This window comes from Leucopleurus acutus (assembly GCF_964270905.1).
Source record: "Leucopleurus acutus genome assembly, chromosome: 11".
NCBI classification, from domain to species: domain Eukaryota; kingdom Metazoa; phylum Chordata; class Mammalia; order Artiodactyla; family Delphinidae; genus Leucopleurus; species Leucopleurus acutus.
The window spans coordinates 88,203,877-88,224,394 of record NC_139152.1 but is presented as its reverse complement, the minus strand read 5'-3'; the positions used below and the strand labels follow the sequence as shown (position 1 = coordinate 88,224,394).

The following is a 20,518-nucleotide window of genomic DNA, read 5'->3' as shown; positions in this document are numbered from 1 at the left end:
AGCGGCTGGGCCCATGAGCCATGGCCGCTGAGCCTGCACGTCCGGAGCCTGTGCTCCGCAATGGGAGAGGCCACAACAGTGAGAGGCCCGTGTAATGCAAAAACAAAAACAAAAAAAAGTATATAAATATCAGACTTAGCTCTGAACTCCCTGGCAGCCAGAGCAAAGAGGGGACATATGGTATAAATTATATCACTTTCCCTTGTAGAGTGGAGGGTGCATCCAGTTCCTTTTGAGAGACAAAGTTTTTAGACTGAAAGTCTAGTCTAAAAAAGTTTACTCATGTGGAACTTGATATAGGATGTCACATGTCCTCCACCATGGTTTTAAGCATGGCTCTAGCCCTAAGTTTAGAGAAATGTCCTACTTTTTCTTCCCTGCTATTTACATACTCCCCTGCCTCCTTCCCCCACCTCATCTGTACTGCTGTCTTCCTTGCTGGCTATGCTCCAACCACACGGGCCACCTTCTGCAGCTCCTTGAACAAGCCCAGCCTGCTTCCAGCCTGGAGAGAGTGGAGGATACTGTGGTCTGTGCCCAGGTTACCTTTCAGGACTGAGGCGTTCTTCCCCACCGCTGAGACATTGATTGCTGAAGCTGAATCCTTCCTGGGGAGTTGTCCTCAGCAGAATGGGAACTGCCTCGCCCAAAGTTATGCCCCCTCACAGGGCTGGAAGGGGAGGTGGGATGAACTGGGAGATTAGGTTTGACATAAATGCACTACCATGTGTAAAACAGATAGCTAGTGGGAACATGCTGTGTAGCACAGGGAGCTCAGCTCGGTGCTCTGTGATGACCTAGATGGGTGGGATGGGGGGTGGGAGGGAGGTCCAACAGGGAGGGGATACAGGTATACATATGGCCAATTCACTTCACTGTACAGCAGATACTAACACAACATTGTAAAACAATTATACTCCAATTAAAAAAAAAAACACCAAAGTTATATCCCCTCTCCCTCGGGGCAAACTACCTGCAGTGATGAGCAAGATGGGGGAATAAAAACCTGAATCCATTGCCTCAGTTCATCTCTGAGGCCCACCCTGGCTTCAGAACTCCCTGTGAGATCGCTGAAGCCTCTACCGTAGCCTCCTCCCAGCCCGAGGCCCCCTCTGCCCATCCCCTCGTACCCTCATGGTGTCAATACTGGGTGCCTTACATAATAGGCCACCTGTAGGCACAGCTCAGAGTCTGCCTCTAGGAGAGCTTGACCTGCAATGTTCCCTCTGCCTAGAACGTTTCCCTGATTTTAACATCGTCATGGTGTCTGAGGGCTTCTTGTAATACAAATATTCACTTAAATATCACCTCCTAAGGGAAGCTTTCCCTCACCATTCAACCTAAAATAGCCTCTGAGATATGATCATATCAGCAGTTCTAATTCTCCACACAACACTTATCCGTATCTAATACATTCCTTGTTTATTTATTTATCATTAATATAATAATTTTTTAAATTATCACCCAACTTTTTCTCTCATCGGCCCCTATTCTTGGTCTGTCTTATCCACCACTGCATTCCCAGCCTAGAATAGGGCCTAGCAAACAGTAGGTGCTCAGTAAACATTTCCTAAATGAGTTAATAACTAAAATTCTATCTTAAAAATATAATATAAAAGGAATTAGAGGACAATTTGATGTTTGAACAACTTGTTGCCTTTTGATAATAATACTCAAATTTATACATTTTCAAACCTGATTTGACAACAGATTTTTTTCATCAAAACAAATCCACTGCCTAACTCTGTGAATTGGAGGATGAAATTTCTTCCGGAATGATCTATGTGACCTTTTATTTAGAAAAACCGATATTTTGTATAGAATTACGTACAGTAGAAGGAGAACTGACAATGCATATGTCAGGAAGGAGGGAAGCCCTATTCTGGGATGTCCTTGTGGGACTCAGAAGGAAGAGGTCTGCTGAGCAATCCATGGCTAAGATTTACCCAGCACCCACCCTACACCAGACACTGTTCAAGCACTCTGTATATACGAACTCACTTCCTCTTTGTGACTACCCCAGAAGGCAGCGGTCCCCAACCTTTTTGGCACCAGGGACCCGTTTCATGGAAGACAATTTTTGCATGGACGGGCGGGCGGCAGGGGGATGGTTCAGGCGGTAATGCGAGCGATGGGAGCAGCACAAAAAGCTTCACCTGCTGCTCACCTCCTGCTTGGCGGCCCGGTTCCTAACAGGCTGCAGACCAGTACCGGTCCACGGCCCGGGTGTTGGGGACCCCTAATATAAGGTAAATACTACTGCCATCTCTATTTTACAGGTAGACTGAGGCACAGAGAGGTGAAGGACCTTGCCCATGGTCACACAGCTAGAAAAGCAGAGCTGGGAGTTAATTCCTGGCAGTGTGATTTAAGAGATTACTCTATCTACAGCCTGGCTGTTGCCAGGCAAATGTCAGAGAATCACAGAAAAACAGACATGAACAAGGTGATTTTCTTCTAGTCCTTTTCAAATTTTTTATTCTGAAATGTATGACATGTTCAGGTTATTAAAGCAAGAGTGTCTGTTGATTCCTAGCATTTCTAGAAACTCTCACCCCCAAACTCTTTTATGTTGATGCCTCATTCAATGTGCTAGCATTATAAGAATCTGTGTGACCATAATTTGGGGCTAAGGAGTGCAGGGAGAGATTTGACCAGGGAAGTAAAGTAGAATTTTAAATAAAGCAAAAAGCAGCAAATGCAATGAGAAAAAGAATGTAGGGACAAACTGATGGAAACAAGCCAAAAGGCTGGAAATGGAGCTCTTGAACACAACCTCTGCTATCCTTGTAGCAAAACAAGTTGACTACTGAGACTCTTGTTAGAGAAGATTGAGTTACATTTGTGAATGCTTTCTCCCAATGTTGTTTTCCTCTCACCTGTGGGTGGATTAGTCAGAAGAATCTAATATGATTTGCTCATTAAAGCCAATCCGCTTCCTTTTCTGATCTAGTCTCTCTTCTCCATCCTTCCTGATTTTTCTCTTCCTTTCTTCAAAAGCATAGGCTTTGCAATTAAAGTGACCCAGCCAGGTTCCTGCCTCTGCCACTTCATGGCTATGTGTATATTCAGGCAAATGATTTAACTGTCTAAGCTTTATTTTCCTCATCTGTAAAATGGGCATAATAATACCAACTTCACAGAATTGTGAGAATGAAATGAGGCATGTATACAAAGTGCCTAGCATGCAGGCTGGCACACAGTAGATTCATTCCTTTCCCCTCCCCACTTCTCTCTCCTTCCCCTTTGTTCCTTACTTCCTTCAGCTTTGCTGGTCTGAACTAGAGTGGTAATAGCCCTTAACTGACAAGTTCTTCTGAGAGGTGAGTCTCAGGTATAGAATAGCTTTGGTGTTCAAAGCTACAACATAATTTCTAAGTAAAACTCTTAGAGGAGAATTTACCTGTAAATACCGAACATGGGTGCAAACACTTAAACAACATCATTAACTATAACATCAAGTCCAGGAATTCCAAATATTAAAGGGAGAGCCACTGAAGTAGATAATTTGTATTAATGTTAAAATAAATGTAGTATAGTTGCAATAAATTATTAATTTATTAAGAGTTCATTGGTAGGGGTGAACAGACCTATGTTTCTATAATTGGCTGCAACATTATTTATTAAAATAATAGACTCTATTAAAATCAATTAATAACATCCATGTAGAATCCAGTCCTTGCCAGTGTTTTGATGATGGAAAAAAAATCTATTCCCAAATAAAATAAATATGAAAATTCAAATCTCCTATCTATATCTAAGTTGAGTATTTTATGCATAATTACAAATTAAACTGATTGCATATGGGCTATTGGATGTCAAGTTATTATGACAATGTCAAAATATCCAAGTAATATGCTGTCCTGTCTGTAGGAAGACATAGTTATATGAGCTTCCCATCAAGAGAGAACTTGCTCAGAATGGAACTTACCATTGCAGAGTAGCAGGAGTGGAGTGGGGCTTGGATGCTCTATTATTTTCTTTTTCCTCATCTGTTAAATGAAAGAAAAAGGAGTGAACTTCAGTAGGAAAACATACAAGGCCTTTCAGCTCTCCCAAGTCTCAAAAGACTACGTTACCCTCAAAGGTTGATGCTTTGAAAGCAATGATATTTTGGCTTTTCTAACATGTTAGATTTATCACACTTTAATAAAAAAAAAAAAAGGAGAAACTGACTTTTACGGAAAATTCTTATATCAATTTGTATTTTTATTTGACATAATACGTTACAGTTTGAAGAGCTATCTCTCTTCATCACTGAACAATATGACTGCACTCCCCCAACATGCTATGTTCGCAACTGAAGCTGGACATTTGATACGATGATTTTGACCCTAAGAACACACTGACTTCGCCACTATTTGTTTCTTGTAACTCCAGTGGAACAGACAGTTAGTGTAGGGAAGGGAGAGTGTAAGTGTTCAGAAGAATCAGGTTAGCAATACAATAGAACAGGGGTTGGCAAACTTTTCCTGTAAAGAGCCAGTTAGTAAATATTTTAGGATTTGGGAGCCAAGAGGCAAAATCAAACATATTATGTAATATTTATATAACAAGAGAGAAAGCAAATTCCATTTCCATATTGACAAAATTCAAAATATAATACTAGTTGATTATAATTTTTGTAATACAGGTCTATTAATTAAAAATGAAATTAATTTGGGGGAGCGGGTAACATTTTTCTTAATTGGGGTTCAAAGCTCACATTCTCTTTCATCCAACAGATTACAAATATCCACCTACAAAATCATTCTTCGTTTACAGCCCTACGAAAACAGGTGTCAGGCCAGGTTTGGTCTGTGGGGTTCTAGTTTGCAGACCCCTGCAACACAGCAATCTGAACAACAGATCAATCTTTGCATACTTAAGAAGAACTGCTCACAGTTTTATCATGAATTAACTGAGAAATAGATTTAATTAGTTGCATCCAATTCTTAATGAAGATTATTGATAGAAATAATCAACATAAAATTAAATTTCTAGGGAATTCCCTGATGGTCCAGTGGTTAGGACTCCATGCTTACACTTCAAGGGCGCAGGTTTGATTCCTGGTAGGGGAACTAAGATCCTACAAGCTGCATGGCGCAGCAAAAAGAAAATAATAGATAAAAAAATAATAAAATTTCTTGACCCACAAAATCTGACCCAAGAAAACTGTACAAATAACAGTCTCAAAAGAAAATAATGTCAAAACCTACAAATATAATCAACAAACTTTAATAAGAACATGTAAAACAGTCAACGAAATAAATATGTGGTATAAGATTTACATGGGAAAGAATCTGTACTTGTGAAAATAATTTAAGTAAAACTAGAATGAAAGTGGAAGAAAGTAAAATATACTGCCAATGAAGTAGCTTAATAAAGTTGCCCTCAGAAAATATTTTCTTGATGAAAGCTTATCTGTACTGGTATAATTCTGATTACAATGTCTGCTCATAAAAACTGTGAAGATATTGCTGTTGCTCATTCAACAATTGTACAGACTCACCTTCTTCCTTATTAAAAGAATCCCAATTTAAAGGGGACCATGTGTTCAGGGAGGGTTATCCCCTCTCAAATCCTAGAGAGATGACTGTTGATTAATTTAAATCTATCACGGTAATTTTATGTCATCTAGCCCCTGATGGATTAGGTGGGGCATGTGACATGGTGATGTGGCCTATCAGATTAAGAAGGAGCCCTCTGGGTGCTTCTGGGAAAGTTATTTTTCCATAACAAAAAGGAATGGGGGCCTTGATGTCGAATTTCTGGCCTCCAAAACTGAAGGAAGGGAGGGAGGGAGGGAGGGAGGAAGGAAGGAAGGAAGGAAGGAAGGAAGGAAGGAAGGAGCAGGGAGGAGGGGAAGAAACAGAAGAGACACACTGGTCTGTTCTGCTTTTGAACACAGCTGTGAGTAGATAATTGGAGTGAAGCAGCAAACTTTCAACTGGGAAAAGAGCAGCCTGAGGACAAAGTCAATGCCAAGCAAGGCAGAGAGAAAAACGGGGAAAACCTGGGGATTCTGAATGTCATGATGTGCCTCTGATTAACCAACCCTAAAAACTGCTGCCTCTTTATGAGATAATACAATTTTCTGAGTTAATAAATCCTCTTTTCATTGGATATTCATTTCCTTGCCTCCAAAACCATGTTAACTGGTACAACACTAACACTAAATGTTCTCAGGGACAAAATGTCCCAATATATCATTGGGCTCAACATCTGTTCATGCTGCTTTGTCAACCTGGAGTTACTTCTAAATGTTTGTCATCCTTTCCAGTTTAGAATATACAACACCACCTCTTCGAAGCCTCCAAGTCAGGAATCATTAATCCTAACTCTGTTCTTCTGTACCCCATTACTTGTCTTTCAGTCGAATGGTTTAGCCATCTGGATCATTATTTCTATGCATATCCATATCCATCTCTCTGACTTGCATATCGTACTTAAGAAGATCCTACTTAAGAAGGCAAGGAGGCCTGTTTTCAAACTATATTACAAAGCTATAGTAATCAAAAGAGTAAAATACTGGCATAAAAACAGACACATAGATCAATGGAACAAAATAGAGAGCCCAAAATAAACCCCCACACACAGTCAACTAATTTATAACATAGGAGCCAAGAATATGCAATGGGGAAAGGACAGTCTCTTCAATTAATGGTGTTGGGAAAACTGGACAGCAACTTGCAAAACAATTAAGTTGGACCACTATCTTACACCATACACAAAAGTTAACTGAAAACCAATTAAAGACTTGAATGTAAAACCTGAAACCGTAAAAGTCCTAGAAGAAAACATAGGCAGTAAGTTCCTTGACATTCATCTTGGTGATGACTTTTTAGATTTGATACCAAAAGCAAAGGCAAGAAAAGCAAAAAACAAACATGTGGGATTACATCAAACTTAAAATCTTCTGCACAGCAAAGGAAATCAGCGACAACAACAAAAAGGCAACCTACTGAATGGGAGAAAATATTCGCAAATCATGTATCTGATAAGGGGTTAATATTCAAAATATATAAAGAACTCATACAACTCAATAGCAAATCCCCTGCCCCCGCCAAATAATCCAATTGAAAAATGCACAGAAGATCTGAACAGACATTTTTCCAAAGAAGATATACAGATGGCCAATAGGTACATGAAAAGATGCTCAACATTACTAATCATCAGGGAAATGCAAATCAAAACCACAATGAGATATCACCTCACACTTTTTAGAATGGCTATTATCAAAAAGACAAGAAATAAGTGCTGGTGAGGATGAGGAGAAAAGAGAACCCTCACACACTATCGGTGGGAATGTAAATTGATGCAGCCACTATGGAAAACAGCATGGAGGTTCATCAAAAAATTCAAAATAGAGGGGCTTCCCTGGTGGCACAGTGGTTGAGAGTCCGCCTGTTGATGCAGGGGACACAGGTTCGTGCCCCGGTCCGGGAAGATCCCACATGCCGCGGAGCAGCTGGGCCCGTGAGCCATGGCCGCTGAGCCTGCGCGTCTGGAGCCTGTGCTCCGCAATGGGAGAGGCCACAATAGTGAGAGGCCCACGTACCGCAAATAAAAAAAAAAAATCAAAATAGAACTACTACATGATCTAGCAATTCCACTTCTGGGTATTTATTTGAAGAAAATGAAAACACTAATAAGAAAAGATATCTTCATCCCATGTTCACTGTAGCACTATTTACAATAGCCAAGATATGGAAACAACCTAAGCATCCAATGACAGATGAATAGATAAAGAAAATATTTTATATATATATATATATGAATATTATTCAGCCATAAAAAAGAATGAAATCTTGCCATTTGCAACAATAATGATGGATATTCAGGGCATTATGCTAAGTGAAATTAAGTAAGAGAAATACAAATACCATATGATTTCACTTACATGTGGAACAAAAAAAAAGCTCATAGATAAAAAGAACAGATACAGACTGGTGGTTGCCAGGGGGTGGGGAAGTGGGGGGTGAAACAGATGAAGGGAGTCAAAAGGTATATACTTCCAATTATAAAATAAATAAGTCACGGCAATGCTGTAGACAGCATGGTGACTGTAGTTAACAACACTGAACCGCATATTTGGAAGTTGCTAAGAGAGTAGATCTTACAAGTTCTCATCACCAGAAAAAAAATTCTGTAACTATGTGTGGTGATGGATGTTAACTAGACTACTGTGGTGATCATTTTGCTCTACGTACAAATATCAAATTATTATGTTGTACACCTGAAACTAATATAGTGTCTTGTATGCCAATTATATCTCAACTTAAAAAAAAAGAAGAAAGCAGGGATGGTATCTTAGTCATCTTTGTGTTCCCTCCAGCCAATGCCTTCCATTCACACTTAATTAAATAGTTGAGTCTGCCTTCCACAACTGTCTTCAACAATCTTAAAAATAAAAGCACGAAAAGGAGCATGAGTCCCATAAGAATGTAGGTAGACAGACACAAAGAACAATACTCAACCTCAGCTGTTCACCAAGAAATAAAAAGTAGATAATAATGAGGTACAACTTTATACCTCTGAGAACAACAAAAATTTTAAATAATCATCTCCAGTGCTGGTGTGTAAATGGAAAAACTGACATTCTCTCATTTCTCTGAAGGTAGTGTTAACTGCTACAGTGGTTTGGTAAGTAATTTTGCAATGATACTGAGAGCTATCTACAATATCCAGTCACTTGGCCTAACAAGCCCAACTCCTAGGAATTACACTAAGTAAATAATTGAAAGGCTATGTTAAAAAACAAGATCAATTGCATTTTTTTAAACAAGGAAAAACACATAAACAACCTAAATATATCTCTTTCCAGCTTATGCTGGCCCATGATTTATATTTTTGTCCCCCTCCCCCTAGAATTGGCAGGGTATTTTTTTTCTCTGCTTTTTCAAATTTCAACACATCAGTCAACGTGGGCTACATGTCAAAAGATCTATATTCTAAAATCAATTTAAAACCTTACTGGCCATGACTGAGAAAACCCCTCAACCTCTGAGCTTCATTTTTCTTCACTTGTAAAACTGGTCATTTTAAAGGGCTATTGAAGGGATCATATTAATTAATTCAACAAAAATTCATTGAATACCTAATGTATGCCAGCTAGACACTGAGAATAAAGAAATTAAGCTCTTGTCCTTTAGTTTGGTTGGGGAAGGAGAAAGAAAAACAGTAGAGAGAGAGGCCAAGTTCAGTAAGAAGTGATAAATGCTGTCCTGTGGGTAGGCAAGGAGGATCCTGCCAATCCAGACTGCATGAAAAAGCAGCGCCTGTCAAGACAGGCTTCTGAGAAGAAGCCACAAGTAAGATGAGCCCTGAGTGGGCCAGAGATGGGAACCAGGTGTCAAGGAAGGTGGGATGAAGTCAGGGGTAGGGTGGAGAAGGTGGGGGACAGATAAAGCCATGGGGACCTGAAAGATCAGGCAGCCTTCCCAGAAGCAAGGTGGCTGCAGCAGGGGTCCTGGTCAAGCGGTGGAGTGGAGTGAGGGCACTGAAGCAGTGCTAGGTGACATCTAGTAATCCCGTTCAATCTTTAAGACAGTCTCTGGTCTCTAAACTGACAGTAATAATAATGCCTACCTGGAAAGATATTCGGGAGGATTGAGTGAAATGAACTTAAGAGCTAAGAGCTGGAAAACATCAGTGCAGGAGCTGCATGGCAAAGGCTGCCCTGGGCTGCTCTGGCTGGGAGGCCTTGGAGCGACTCTGTTCAGCTGGGATCTACTGTGGGAAGCAGGCAAGGGAGGCCGCCTCTCTGCTCGGGAAGGTTTACAGGGGCAAACACAACAGCATTGACAGGGACTCTGCAAGGCAAACACACAGCAGGGGACATCAGGGCTCCAAACAGGAGATGGCATTTGAGCTGGCCTTGAAGAGATGGTCAGAATTTAAAAGACAACCTTGTTTACTGTTTGCAAAGATAATACATGTTCATTTGCTTTTTAATTTGGAAAATATTTTTTATTTTCTTCAAGTTTTATTGGAGTATAATTGCTTTACAGTGTTGTGTTAGTTTCTGCTATACAGCAAAGTGAATCAGCTATACGTACACATACATCCCCTCTTTTTTCAATGTACTTCCCACTTAGGTCACCACAGAGCACTGAGTAGAGTTCCTGTGCTATACAGTAGGTTCTCATTATCTATTTATACATAGTAGTATACATAGGGAAAAGAGAAATCTCTGGAAATACAAGCCCCTCTCAATAGAACAAACTATTGTCAACTCTTTATCCTATTTACCTCCAGTCTTTTTTTCAATGTTCTCTTTCACAACCAAGCACGCCCACACACACAACCCTAACTTAAAATAAGTGAGGGTCACATAGCACATCCTGGCTTGTAACCTGTTTTACTCAGTCACCTTTACGAGGACAGGTCAGACTTTGAGAGAAGGATGCTGAGGGCAGGGGTACTCCAGGGGGAGCAAGCAGCATGAGAAAACTCCTAGCGGAGGGAAAAGGCAAATGGTCCGTTGCCTGGAGCCAGAAAAGTTCCCCATTCTGGGATTCCACCACAGTGTCTCCCATTCAGGGGATACCCGTCTCTACTGTGTCAGATTTTTTTTTCCCAACGAAACTTTGTTAGGGCCCATTTCTGATACCAACCGCTGGTAAGAGAACTAGCTTTGAGGGCAGGCCGACCTGGCTTTGAATTCCAGCTTTGCCCCTAACTCTGTGGGAGCCTAAGCAGTACTTGACACATCCAAGTTGGAGGGCCCTCACCTAAAACATGAGAATCATAACTTATGTTACAAGGATGGTTTGAAGATTAAATATCATAAAATATGTTAAAAACTAGATACATTTAAAAAGAATACCAGAACAATACTAATAGCCTTCACTGGCCAAGTACTTAAGCCAGGCACTGTGTATCACTTTTCATATGTCATCTCATTTTATTCCTCCCAACAGTGCTATTAATTAGTTTTATTTTCATTTCATTTCATTTCATTTGGCTGCGCTGGGTCTTTGTTGCTGTGCATGGGCTTTCTCTAGTTGCGGTGAGCAGGGGCTACTCTTCGTTGTGGTGCGTGGTCTTCTCATTGTGGTGGCTTCTCTTGCGAAGCACGGGCTCTAGGCATGTGGGCTTCAGTAGCTGTGGCGCACGGGCTTAGTTGCTCTGCAGCATGTGGGATCTTCCCGGACCAGGGCTCGAACCCGTGTCCCCTGCATTGGCAGGCAGATTTTTAACCACTGAGCCACCAGGGAAGTCTCCTATATCCCTATTTTATAAGTAAGGAAATCGAGCTTTGCGTGAGGCTAAAAAATCTGCAGGAAGCCATGCGGCCCGTGAGTGGAGGCTGGACCTCACTCAGTGATGGGCATGTGGCAGCTACTGATAGTATTTAGATAAGAACTGGTCTACCCGGAGCCAACAGGGACCCTCCACTCAGTCATCAAACAGGCGCCTCCCACCTCTGCAGGCCCCTTTCCCTCCAGACACTGGTGACTTCATTCCCAGCCTTTTTTCCCCAAAGAGGCTGTGTGTCACACCCAGACCTGACCCTCCTGTCTGATGGCTCTCCATCCTAATTCACCAGAAGTGCTGGTAACTCATGCACTCATTCATCAAATATTTATTGAGTGTCTAGTATGTTCCAGCCATATGCCAGGGGCTAATCGGGGAGAAAAAGCAGATGTGGACTCTGCTCTCTTGAGCTCAAATTGTCAGCAAATAAAATGCAAGTCCTGGGCAAGAGCTGAGAAGGGCAGGCCCCAAGATGCTATGGCAGCACCAAGTGTGGGGTACGAGCCCAGGCTTGGGATGTGAAGGAGAGGCAGAAGCCAGCTAGACAAAGAGGACAGGAGGGCACGTGTTAGGAAGATGGAAATAGACATGGTTGACAGAGACTTTAGGAATTGGCCTTCCCAAATGCCTTTTCATTTTAACAGGCGGAAATGCCTCAAACCAAACAAGAATCATCCTGTAAGGCCGAATTCCAGGCTGACAAGACTCCTGGAGCCATTCACGGCACACACTGAGCCATCCATCCTCCAGGCCCACCCTGCGCGTCCTACCAAAGCCGGAGAGCAGCATCTGTTTAAAATTCCTCCCACCGAGATGCTGCCCAGTGCCTGGACTTCTCCCTGACGCTCTGTTCCCTCCCACTTTTCAATTATGATTCCTAATACGTCCCCGCCCAGGGAATCCTGGTCCAATTCCCAGTGGTGAGCATCTCTACTCCCTTTTCTGGATCTATTTCCTAATATTAACTTTGGGGCCACATTTCCAGGCTCAAATCCTGGATCCTTCACTTGCTGGCTGTGTGACCTCAAACAAACCTTTGGTGCCTTAGTTCACTTATTTGTAAAATAGGGGTAATAACAGTACCAAGCCCCAATCGTGAAGGTTAACTAAACCACTCCTGGCACAAGGCATGTGCTATCTAAGTGTTCGCGATTACAATAACAGTCATCATTCCTCCAGAGAGGTCGTGTACCTGGATCCCTGTCCTGCCCGTAGGCCTGGGTTTGTCAAGTCCTGCACCTGGGCCAGAGTTAGCCACTCCTCTCCTGTGCTCCCACAGCACCTTGGCTGGTCCCTGGCGAAGCCCTCGTCACAGCGTGTGGTCGCTATGTGCTGACCAGTGCATCTGCCTTGCTGGTTTGTAAGCTCTCTAGGGCATAGACCACATTTGCCATTGTGTCTCCAGCACCCACACATGAAAGTATTTGTGGAATGAATGAATGGCTAAGATAAAACCACAGTCAAATGCTGAGCCTACCCATCTGATTGCAGTAAGCATATAAAATAACAATACTATCAGGGAACGTTCATTGGGGTCTTATAATGTGCTAGGCACTGGGCAAAGCTCTTCACATTACTGCATTTAATTTTCATAGCTTCCTGAGACAGTGAATAATTTAATGCATGTGAAACATCAAATATGGTGCTTGATATTATTGATACTTAGTGCTTAATGATAGTATTGATACTTAGTGCTTAATCAATGTTAGGTTTAATTATGAGTATTATCCCCTTTCATAGAGGAAGAAACTGAGGCTCAGAGAAGTGAAGCAATTTGTCTGAGGTCACACAGTTTAGCAATGGAGCCAGGAAAGGGACCCAGGCTAGTTGACACCTCAACCTCCTGAATCCAAACACTTACGAGCCTCATTCTCTCTTTAAACCTGTGGCACTGAGCTAGAGATTTTTAGGGAACTATCTACCTAATCATTTATTTTCTGCCTCTATGCTGATTGAATTCGTGATATTTGGTAACCTATTCTAGAATATTTCCTGCCTAGAGCCAATGTGGCAGAGTTTAACATTGACGGAGAACATTTCTAAATTAATTACTTCTTTTCAAATCCCAAGAACGGTTCAAATTTATGTGAATCTCAAGTTTCACTTCAAAGTTCTAATTCTATTTCCTTTCATTATCCTAATCAAGGCTGCACCTGGCCAGACCTCACCTGTTGGGAACACGGGGCTGCCAAACATTTCATTTCCCCTTATCTACCTCCTTTCCAGCCCCTGCAAAGAGCATCAGCTGATGCTCAGGGTGCCTGGACTAGGCCTTTGGCAGCGTGCATCAGCCCCTGGCAGCAAACCCTTCTCTCCGTGGGAACAGGGCTAAGTCCCAAACAAAACTGTGATGTTGGCAGCATTGCTCTGAGGGGGCCCACACCTGCTTCCTTTCACCTCCTCTGGGTGAATTCCTTCATAATCTTGGAGTAGGAAGGGGCCTTTCTAACTTTGATACAAAACCCAAAGCCATACAAGAAAATATTGAGAAATTTTACTACATAAAAATATCTAAAGCTTCTACGTGGGGGAAAAAAACACACGGTAAGTACAAAGATAATGACCTGCTTGGGAAAACTGCAACCACAGACAATGGTCTCACCTCCCCGCCGTAGAAACAGCTACAATAAAATCACAAGGAAAAAGACCAAGATACACAGTTGGTGGAAAAAATGCAAATGTTCCTGAAATGTGAAAAGACAATCTCAATCAATGAAAATGAAAGCTACACTACAATACCATTTCTCACGTATCGGATTGGCAAAAATCCAAACCACAACGACACAACTCTGCCCTGAAGTTTTCTGCCATAGGGAAGCAGGTGCCTCCTATCTTGCAGGGGGAGTGCAAAATGGTGCCTCCCCACATGGAAAGACATTTCACAGAATCTACTGAAATCCTATATGCCCTTTATCCAGCAGTCCCATGTCTGCAAACCGATCCTGCTGCTACTCCTGGAAACATGGGAAACAACCGCACACGAGGTTATTCACTGCAACTTGGCTGTAACAGCAAGTGTTGGAAACAGCCCAGCGCTCAGCTAGTTAACTAAATTACAATACATGCTCACAGTGGAATACTACACAGCTGTGAAAAAAGAAGATTAAAAGCAAGAAAAGAATGAGAATGCTCTCTCTGTTCTTACTCATATGGAACACGCCAGGGTTTATTATTAAGTGAAAAAAGCAAGTCACAGCAAAATGCATATAGGGTGCTACTTTTTTTGTGTAAGAAAGTGGCAAAAAAAGAACATATATTTGAATTTTTATTTGCATAAAAAAGTCAAATGCTGGAAGAATACACAATAAACATTGGAAATACTCAAAGAATGCATAAAAAAAATTAAAAATGCTTCCCACTAGGGAGCTCAGGAGGGACGACAGGGCAAGGACAGAGCAAGACTTCTCAGTGAGTACCTTTACAGCATTTTGATTTTTGGACTGTATGAACGTATTATCCATTCAAAAATACTCTATTTTGAACAAATTAAAAGACTCTATTAAGGAGGGAACGTCAGAAGGAAGAACCTCTTCAAATGGTTAAATGGTCCTGGAGTGCCAAAAACTGAAAGTGAATTACAACTATTACTTGTAATCTAGCGTGGCTTTATAGTATTTTGCTTTGCTAACATCCATTACTTAATAAACACTCACTGAGCACCTACTATGTACCAGGCCTTCCATATTAAGTGCTGGCAAGACACAGTCAATCAGACAGGCTCCCTTCCCCTCAGGGATTGAGGGCCCGTGGAGGGAGAGAGCGGAGGTGCAGAAGGGCCCTGGCAGTGTGCTCCACACACAGAGGAGGGAGCCTAATTCTCCTCAAGGAGAGGACAGATAGACACTCAGGGGGCAGGAAGGGCAGCCCGTGATAGATATGGAGGCTGAGAAAGGGGAAGAGTCGGTGGGTTGTCTTAAATCATAACCTAACCACTGGGCCTCCTGAGCTCTCCAGCAGTGTTTTACCTCAGTTCCCAGCCATGACTAAAACTGCAGCGTTCGCCCCACGAGGACAATTCAGCTTTTAAAAGCCATCATGGGAGGACTCTCTGTGAACTTCCCCACTCCAGACTTCCCACTCTAAGGCACTGCCCTTGCTCTAGGAGCTGTCTGAGAACCTTTCTGCTGCTGGCGGTGATGGGGGCTTTTGTCCACAACTTGACGGCAATATGGATGAGTTTAACCACATTTCTCTGGAACCCCTTCTTATGGAGTTATAAGATCCCAAACTGGAATAATAACCTGACATGCTCAGTGGAGTGAGAGAGATATGTGACTTTCACATATATAGCCCTGAAATGTGATTTTAATATGTTAATGATGAGTCACATTAGGTTGTGACTCACTGTGACCCCAGTTCTATGCCACCGTGCTGATGAATTCCAACTTTTCCTGTCCCTGTGTTATAAATATCCTCTGTCACCACCAGTCTGTCAGTAAGTGCCACAATGAGCTGGTGAAGGGTTGGGGACAATAAAGGAAGCAGGGACATTCCAGTGGGGCAGGCAGGATGGGGGACGGCAGTTGTTAGGAGCTGTCAAAGAACAGAGGGAACGGGACTCAGTATGGACTGTCACTCACACTCTCTCTCTCTCTCTCTCTCTCTCACACACACACACACACACACACACACACACACACACACACACGGAGCCTGATAACTCTTGACGATAAAGGGAAAACTCTGGACTCCTGCCGAGGATATAAGACAGAGGCTGAAGTCATTTGATTTAGATATTAAGGAAACGATGACCTGAAGACTAGCGGGCTTGGGCTTACATTTAATTTGTTCTGTTTCCCAAGGAGGGAAACAGGAATCCCAAGGAATCCCACGGGGTTCCTGCTCTTTGGACCCATCCTATCACCCCAGTATCTCCAATTCTCTCCATCCCACTGATACCATGCTGGTCTACAGCCTCATCTCCTCACCTGGACCAGGCGGAAGCCCCTTAAGTGCCTTCATGGCTTTAACCCACCTGCAGAGAACCTCCACACTAGCCTCCTGAAAACTCCACTTTGACCTGTCACTCTTCCACCCAACTCCTTCAGTGGCACCTTAACTATCAAACTCCAAACCACTTGTGGGAATCCAAATCCCTCAACAATATGGCCCAAACTCCCCTTCTCAGCCCTGTTTCCCATGATTCTTCAATCTCTCTGCTCCAGACAATGTAGAAAACTCTCCAAGGTCAAAACCTGCCTTGTGGCCTTTTGCCTCCCAGCCCTTTACTTAAAGGAACCACATGGATCCTATGAGGCCCAATGCAAACGCCACCTTCTCTGAGATGCCTTCCCTGGTCACCTTCCAACCTTGTGACTGCTCCCAAACTTTAGTAAGCAATCTGATCACATGGGAGTTTGTTCAATGCAGAGTGTGCCTCAGTGGGTCTGCAGTGGGCCCAAGATTCTGCATTTCTAACAAGGTTCCAGTGAGGTCGTGCTGGAGTCCAGGAACATACCTGGTATGGAAGGTAGAACACCTTGCATAATTCAAGTTGAATTTATCACCTACAATCTTGCATTATTAATACTCAAGCATGTGCCTTATCTTCCCTTCTGGAATGAAAATCCTTTGAGAGCAGGGACCCACAGAAGAGAGAGTTTATACAGTAGACAGAGAACCAGCTATAAAATCAGACAGCTCTAAGTTTGACTCTTTACCACTTACTTGCTAGGCTATAAGTTATATAACCTCTGATTCTCAGTTTCCTCATCTGTAAAATGGAGATTTAAAAAAACCTTCCTCCCAGAGTATTAGAGGAAAGAGTGGCTGTGCTTATGCCTAGCGCGCTGCCTGACGCTGAATATATTTTAATTTTGGCTCCCTGCTCTTTCCTTGCATGTATAACTTTGGGCTTTCCACAGAGTCTTATATGCAGTAAGTGCGCAGGGAATCTTCTGGGCCCAATTTCTGCAGAAACTTCTGTTCCAACCTGTACAATTCTTGTCAATCCACACTGCTAAGCTTTCCTCTCTAGACAGAATGCTCTAACCAGTCATGAACCTGATAATATTTTACAGTCATAGTCTCCCTATTTGTTGGCAGGCATGCCATATGTTTCTAAACATAAAGACCTGCTGACATCTGCCAGGGATAAACTGCAACTTATTCAGGTTGGGAATGAAAATTTATTTGACCCTAACTATGGTAAATAACCCATCCACTCTTGTTCAGACTCCCACTCATCAGGCATTCAGGGCTTGACCTCACTGGTCCAAGGTTTTCTTCCCAACTGTATTCCATCAAAATGTCCCATGTCCCATTTTTTTCATGCTCCCCGAAGCTCTAGTTACTCAATTAAACTGATCTTTTCTGAGCTGCTAAAAGGGACATAACAGGAAGACCATTAGATAGAAATCAGAAGACCTGGGTTTACAATTTTGATTTTAGCAGTATCCAAGAGTATGATTTTAGACAAATACTTCCCTTCTCTGAGCCTCAGTTTCCTCATCCATAAAACTGGAGAGTGGGCTAACATGATCTATAAAGGCTCACAGTCTCTTCTAGGCTAATAAACTGATTATCCTCCCACTCGACTTCATTAGAACCAGCACCCTCCTGGTGCTAATGCTCAGCTCTTACTCAGGCCAGTGGAAGAAATATTTTTCAGCAGCTGGAATTTTGACCTCTCTCAAATCACCCTGCGGAGGCATTTTTACCTGCTTGGCGTGGCTCAGAGATAAACTCTACAGCACACCATTTAGCTTGCAACTCAATAGCTAGTATTCCATTTTTTCTGCTTGCTAATCAAACACCAGTTTTATTCAAGGTAGTAACGTGACAGCCTAAGAGGGACTCATGATTCGTCTCTTCCAGGGGTCAGCGAACAAGTTCTGTAAAGATCCAAAGAGTAAATATTGCAGGCATATGGTCACTGTCACATATGCTTCTCCTTTTCTTCTCTACTCTTTAAAAAACAAGAGGGCTTCCCTGGTGGCGCAGTGGTAGAGAGTCCGCCTGCCGATGCAGGGGACACAGGTTCGTGCCCTGGTCCGGGAAGATCCCACATGCTGCAGAGCGGCTGGGCCCGTGAGCCATGGCCGCTGAGCCTGCGCGTCCGGAGCCTGTGATCCACAACAGGAGAGGCCACAACAGTGAGAGGCCCACATACCACAAAATAAATAAATAAATAAATAAATAATAATAAAAAACAAGAGAGAGCAAGATGGCAGAGTAGAAGGATGTGCTCTCACTCCCTCTTGCGAGAGCACCGGAATCACAACTAACTGCTGAACAATCATTGACAGGAAGACACTGGAACTCACCAGAAAAGATACTCCAAATCCAAAGACAAAGGAGAAGCCACAGTGAGACAGTAAGAGAAGCGCAATCACAATAAAATCAAATCCCATAACTGCAGGGTGGGTGACACACAAACTGGAGAACACTTATACCACAGAAGTCCACCCACTGGAGTGAAGGTTGAGCCCCACGTAAGGCTTCCTAACCTGGGGTCCAGCATTGGGAGGAGGAATTCCCAGAGAATTAGACTTTGAAGGCTAGCAGGATTTGATTGCAGGACTTTCGACAGGACTAGGGAAACAGAGACTCCACTCTTGGAGGGCACACACAAAGTGTACGCATCGAGACCCAGGGGAAGGAGCGGTGACCCCATAGGAGACTGAACCAGACCTACTTACTAGTGTTAGAGGGTCTCCTACAGAGGCGGGGGTGTCTGTGGCTCACGATGAGGACAAGGACACTGACAGCAGAAGTTCAGGGAAGTACTCCTTGGCGTGAGCCCTCCCACAGTCTGCCATTAGCCCACCAAAGAGCCTGGGTAGGCTCCACTGTTGGGTCGCCTCAGGCCAAACAATCAACAGGGAGGAAACTCAGTCCCACCAATCAGCAGACAAGTGGATTAAAGTTTTACTGAGCTCTGCCCACCAGAGTAACACCCAGCTCTACCGACCATCAGTCCCTCCCATCAGGAAAGTTGCACAAGCCTCTTAGATAGCCTCATCCACCAGAGGGCAGACAGCAGAAGCAAGAAGAACTACAATCCTGCAGCCTGTGGAACAAAAACTACATTCACAGAAACATAGACAAGATGAAAAGGCAGAGGGCTATGTACCAGATGAAGGAAAAAGATAAAACCCAAGAAAAATAACTAAATGAAGTGGAGATAGGCAACATTCCAGAAAAAGAATTCAGAATAATGATAGTGAAGATGATCCAGGACCTCAGAAAAAGAATGGAGGCAAAGATCAAGAAGATGCAAGAAATGTTTAACAAAGACCTAGAAGAATTAAAGAACAAACACCTAGAAGAATTAAAGAACAAACAAACAGAGACAAACAATACAATAACTGAAATGAAAAATACACCAGAAGGAATCAGTAGCAGAATAACTGAGGCAGAAGAATGGATAAGTGACCTGTAAGACAAAATGGTGGAATTCACTGCCACAGAACAGAATAAAGAAAAAATAATGAAAAGAAATGAAGACAGCCTAAGAGATCTCTGGGACAACATTAAACGCAACAAAATTCGCATTATAGGGGGTCCCAGAAGGAGAATAGAGAGAGAAATGACCCAAGAAAATATTTGAAGAGATTATAGTCGAAAACTTCCCAAACATGGGAATGGAAATAGCCACCCAAGTCCAGGAATCCCAGAGAGTCCCAGGCATGATAAACCCAAGGAGAAACATGCCAAGACACATAGTAATCAAATTGATAAAAATTAAAGACAAAGAAAAATTATTGAAAGCAACAAAGGAAAAACAACAAATAACATACAAGGGAACTCCCATAAGGTTAAGAGCTGATATCTCAGCAGAAACTCTACAAGCCAGAAGGGAGTTGCATGACATATATAAAGTGATGAAAGGGAAGAACCTACAACCAAGATTATGCTACCCGGCAAGGAACTCATTCAGATTCAATAGAGAAATTAAAAGCTTTACAGACAAGCAAAGCTAAGGGAATTCAGCACCACCAAACCAGTACTACAACAAATGCTAAAGGAACTTTTCTAAGTGGGAAAAACAAGAGAAGAAAAGGACCTACAAAAACAAACCCATTACAAGTAAGAAAATGGTAATAGAAACATACATATCGATAATTACCTTAAGTGTGAATGCATTAAATGATCCAACCAAAAGACAAAGGCTCATTGAATGGATACAAAAACAAGACCCATATATATGCTGTCTACAAGAGACCCACTTCAGACCTAGGGACACATGCAGACTGAAAGTGAGGGGATGGAAAAAGATATTCTGTGCAAATGGAAATCAAAAGAAAGGTGGAGTAGCAATACTCATAACATATAA

At 42.5% G+C, this 20,518-nt stretch overlaps 1 protein-coding gene across 1 annotated transcript in view; it reads right to left on the bottom strand.

Annotated features, from left to right (window-relative positions):
- The window catches only part of RFX4 (regulatory factor X4), a gene marked incomplete at both ends in the record, with an annotated part of 165,097 nt that overhangs the window by 103,457 nt on the left and 41,122 nt on the right, over positions 1–20,518 (bottom strand). The window contains one exon of the mRNA XM_082850840.1: positions 3,932–3,992. Coding sequence (XP_082706966.1) covers positions 3,932–3,992 — 61 coding nt within the window. The remainder of the gene's footprint in view (positions 1–3,931; positions 3,993–20,518) is intronic.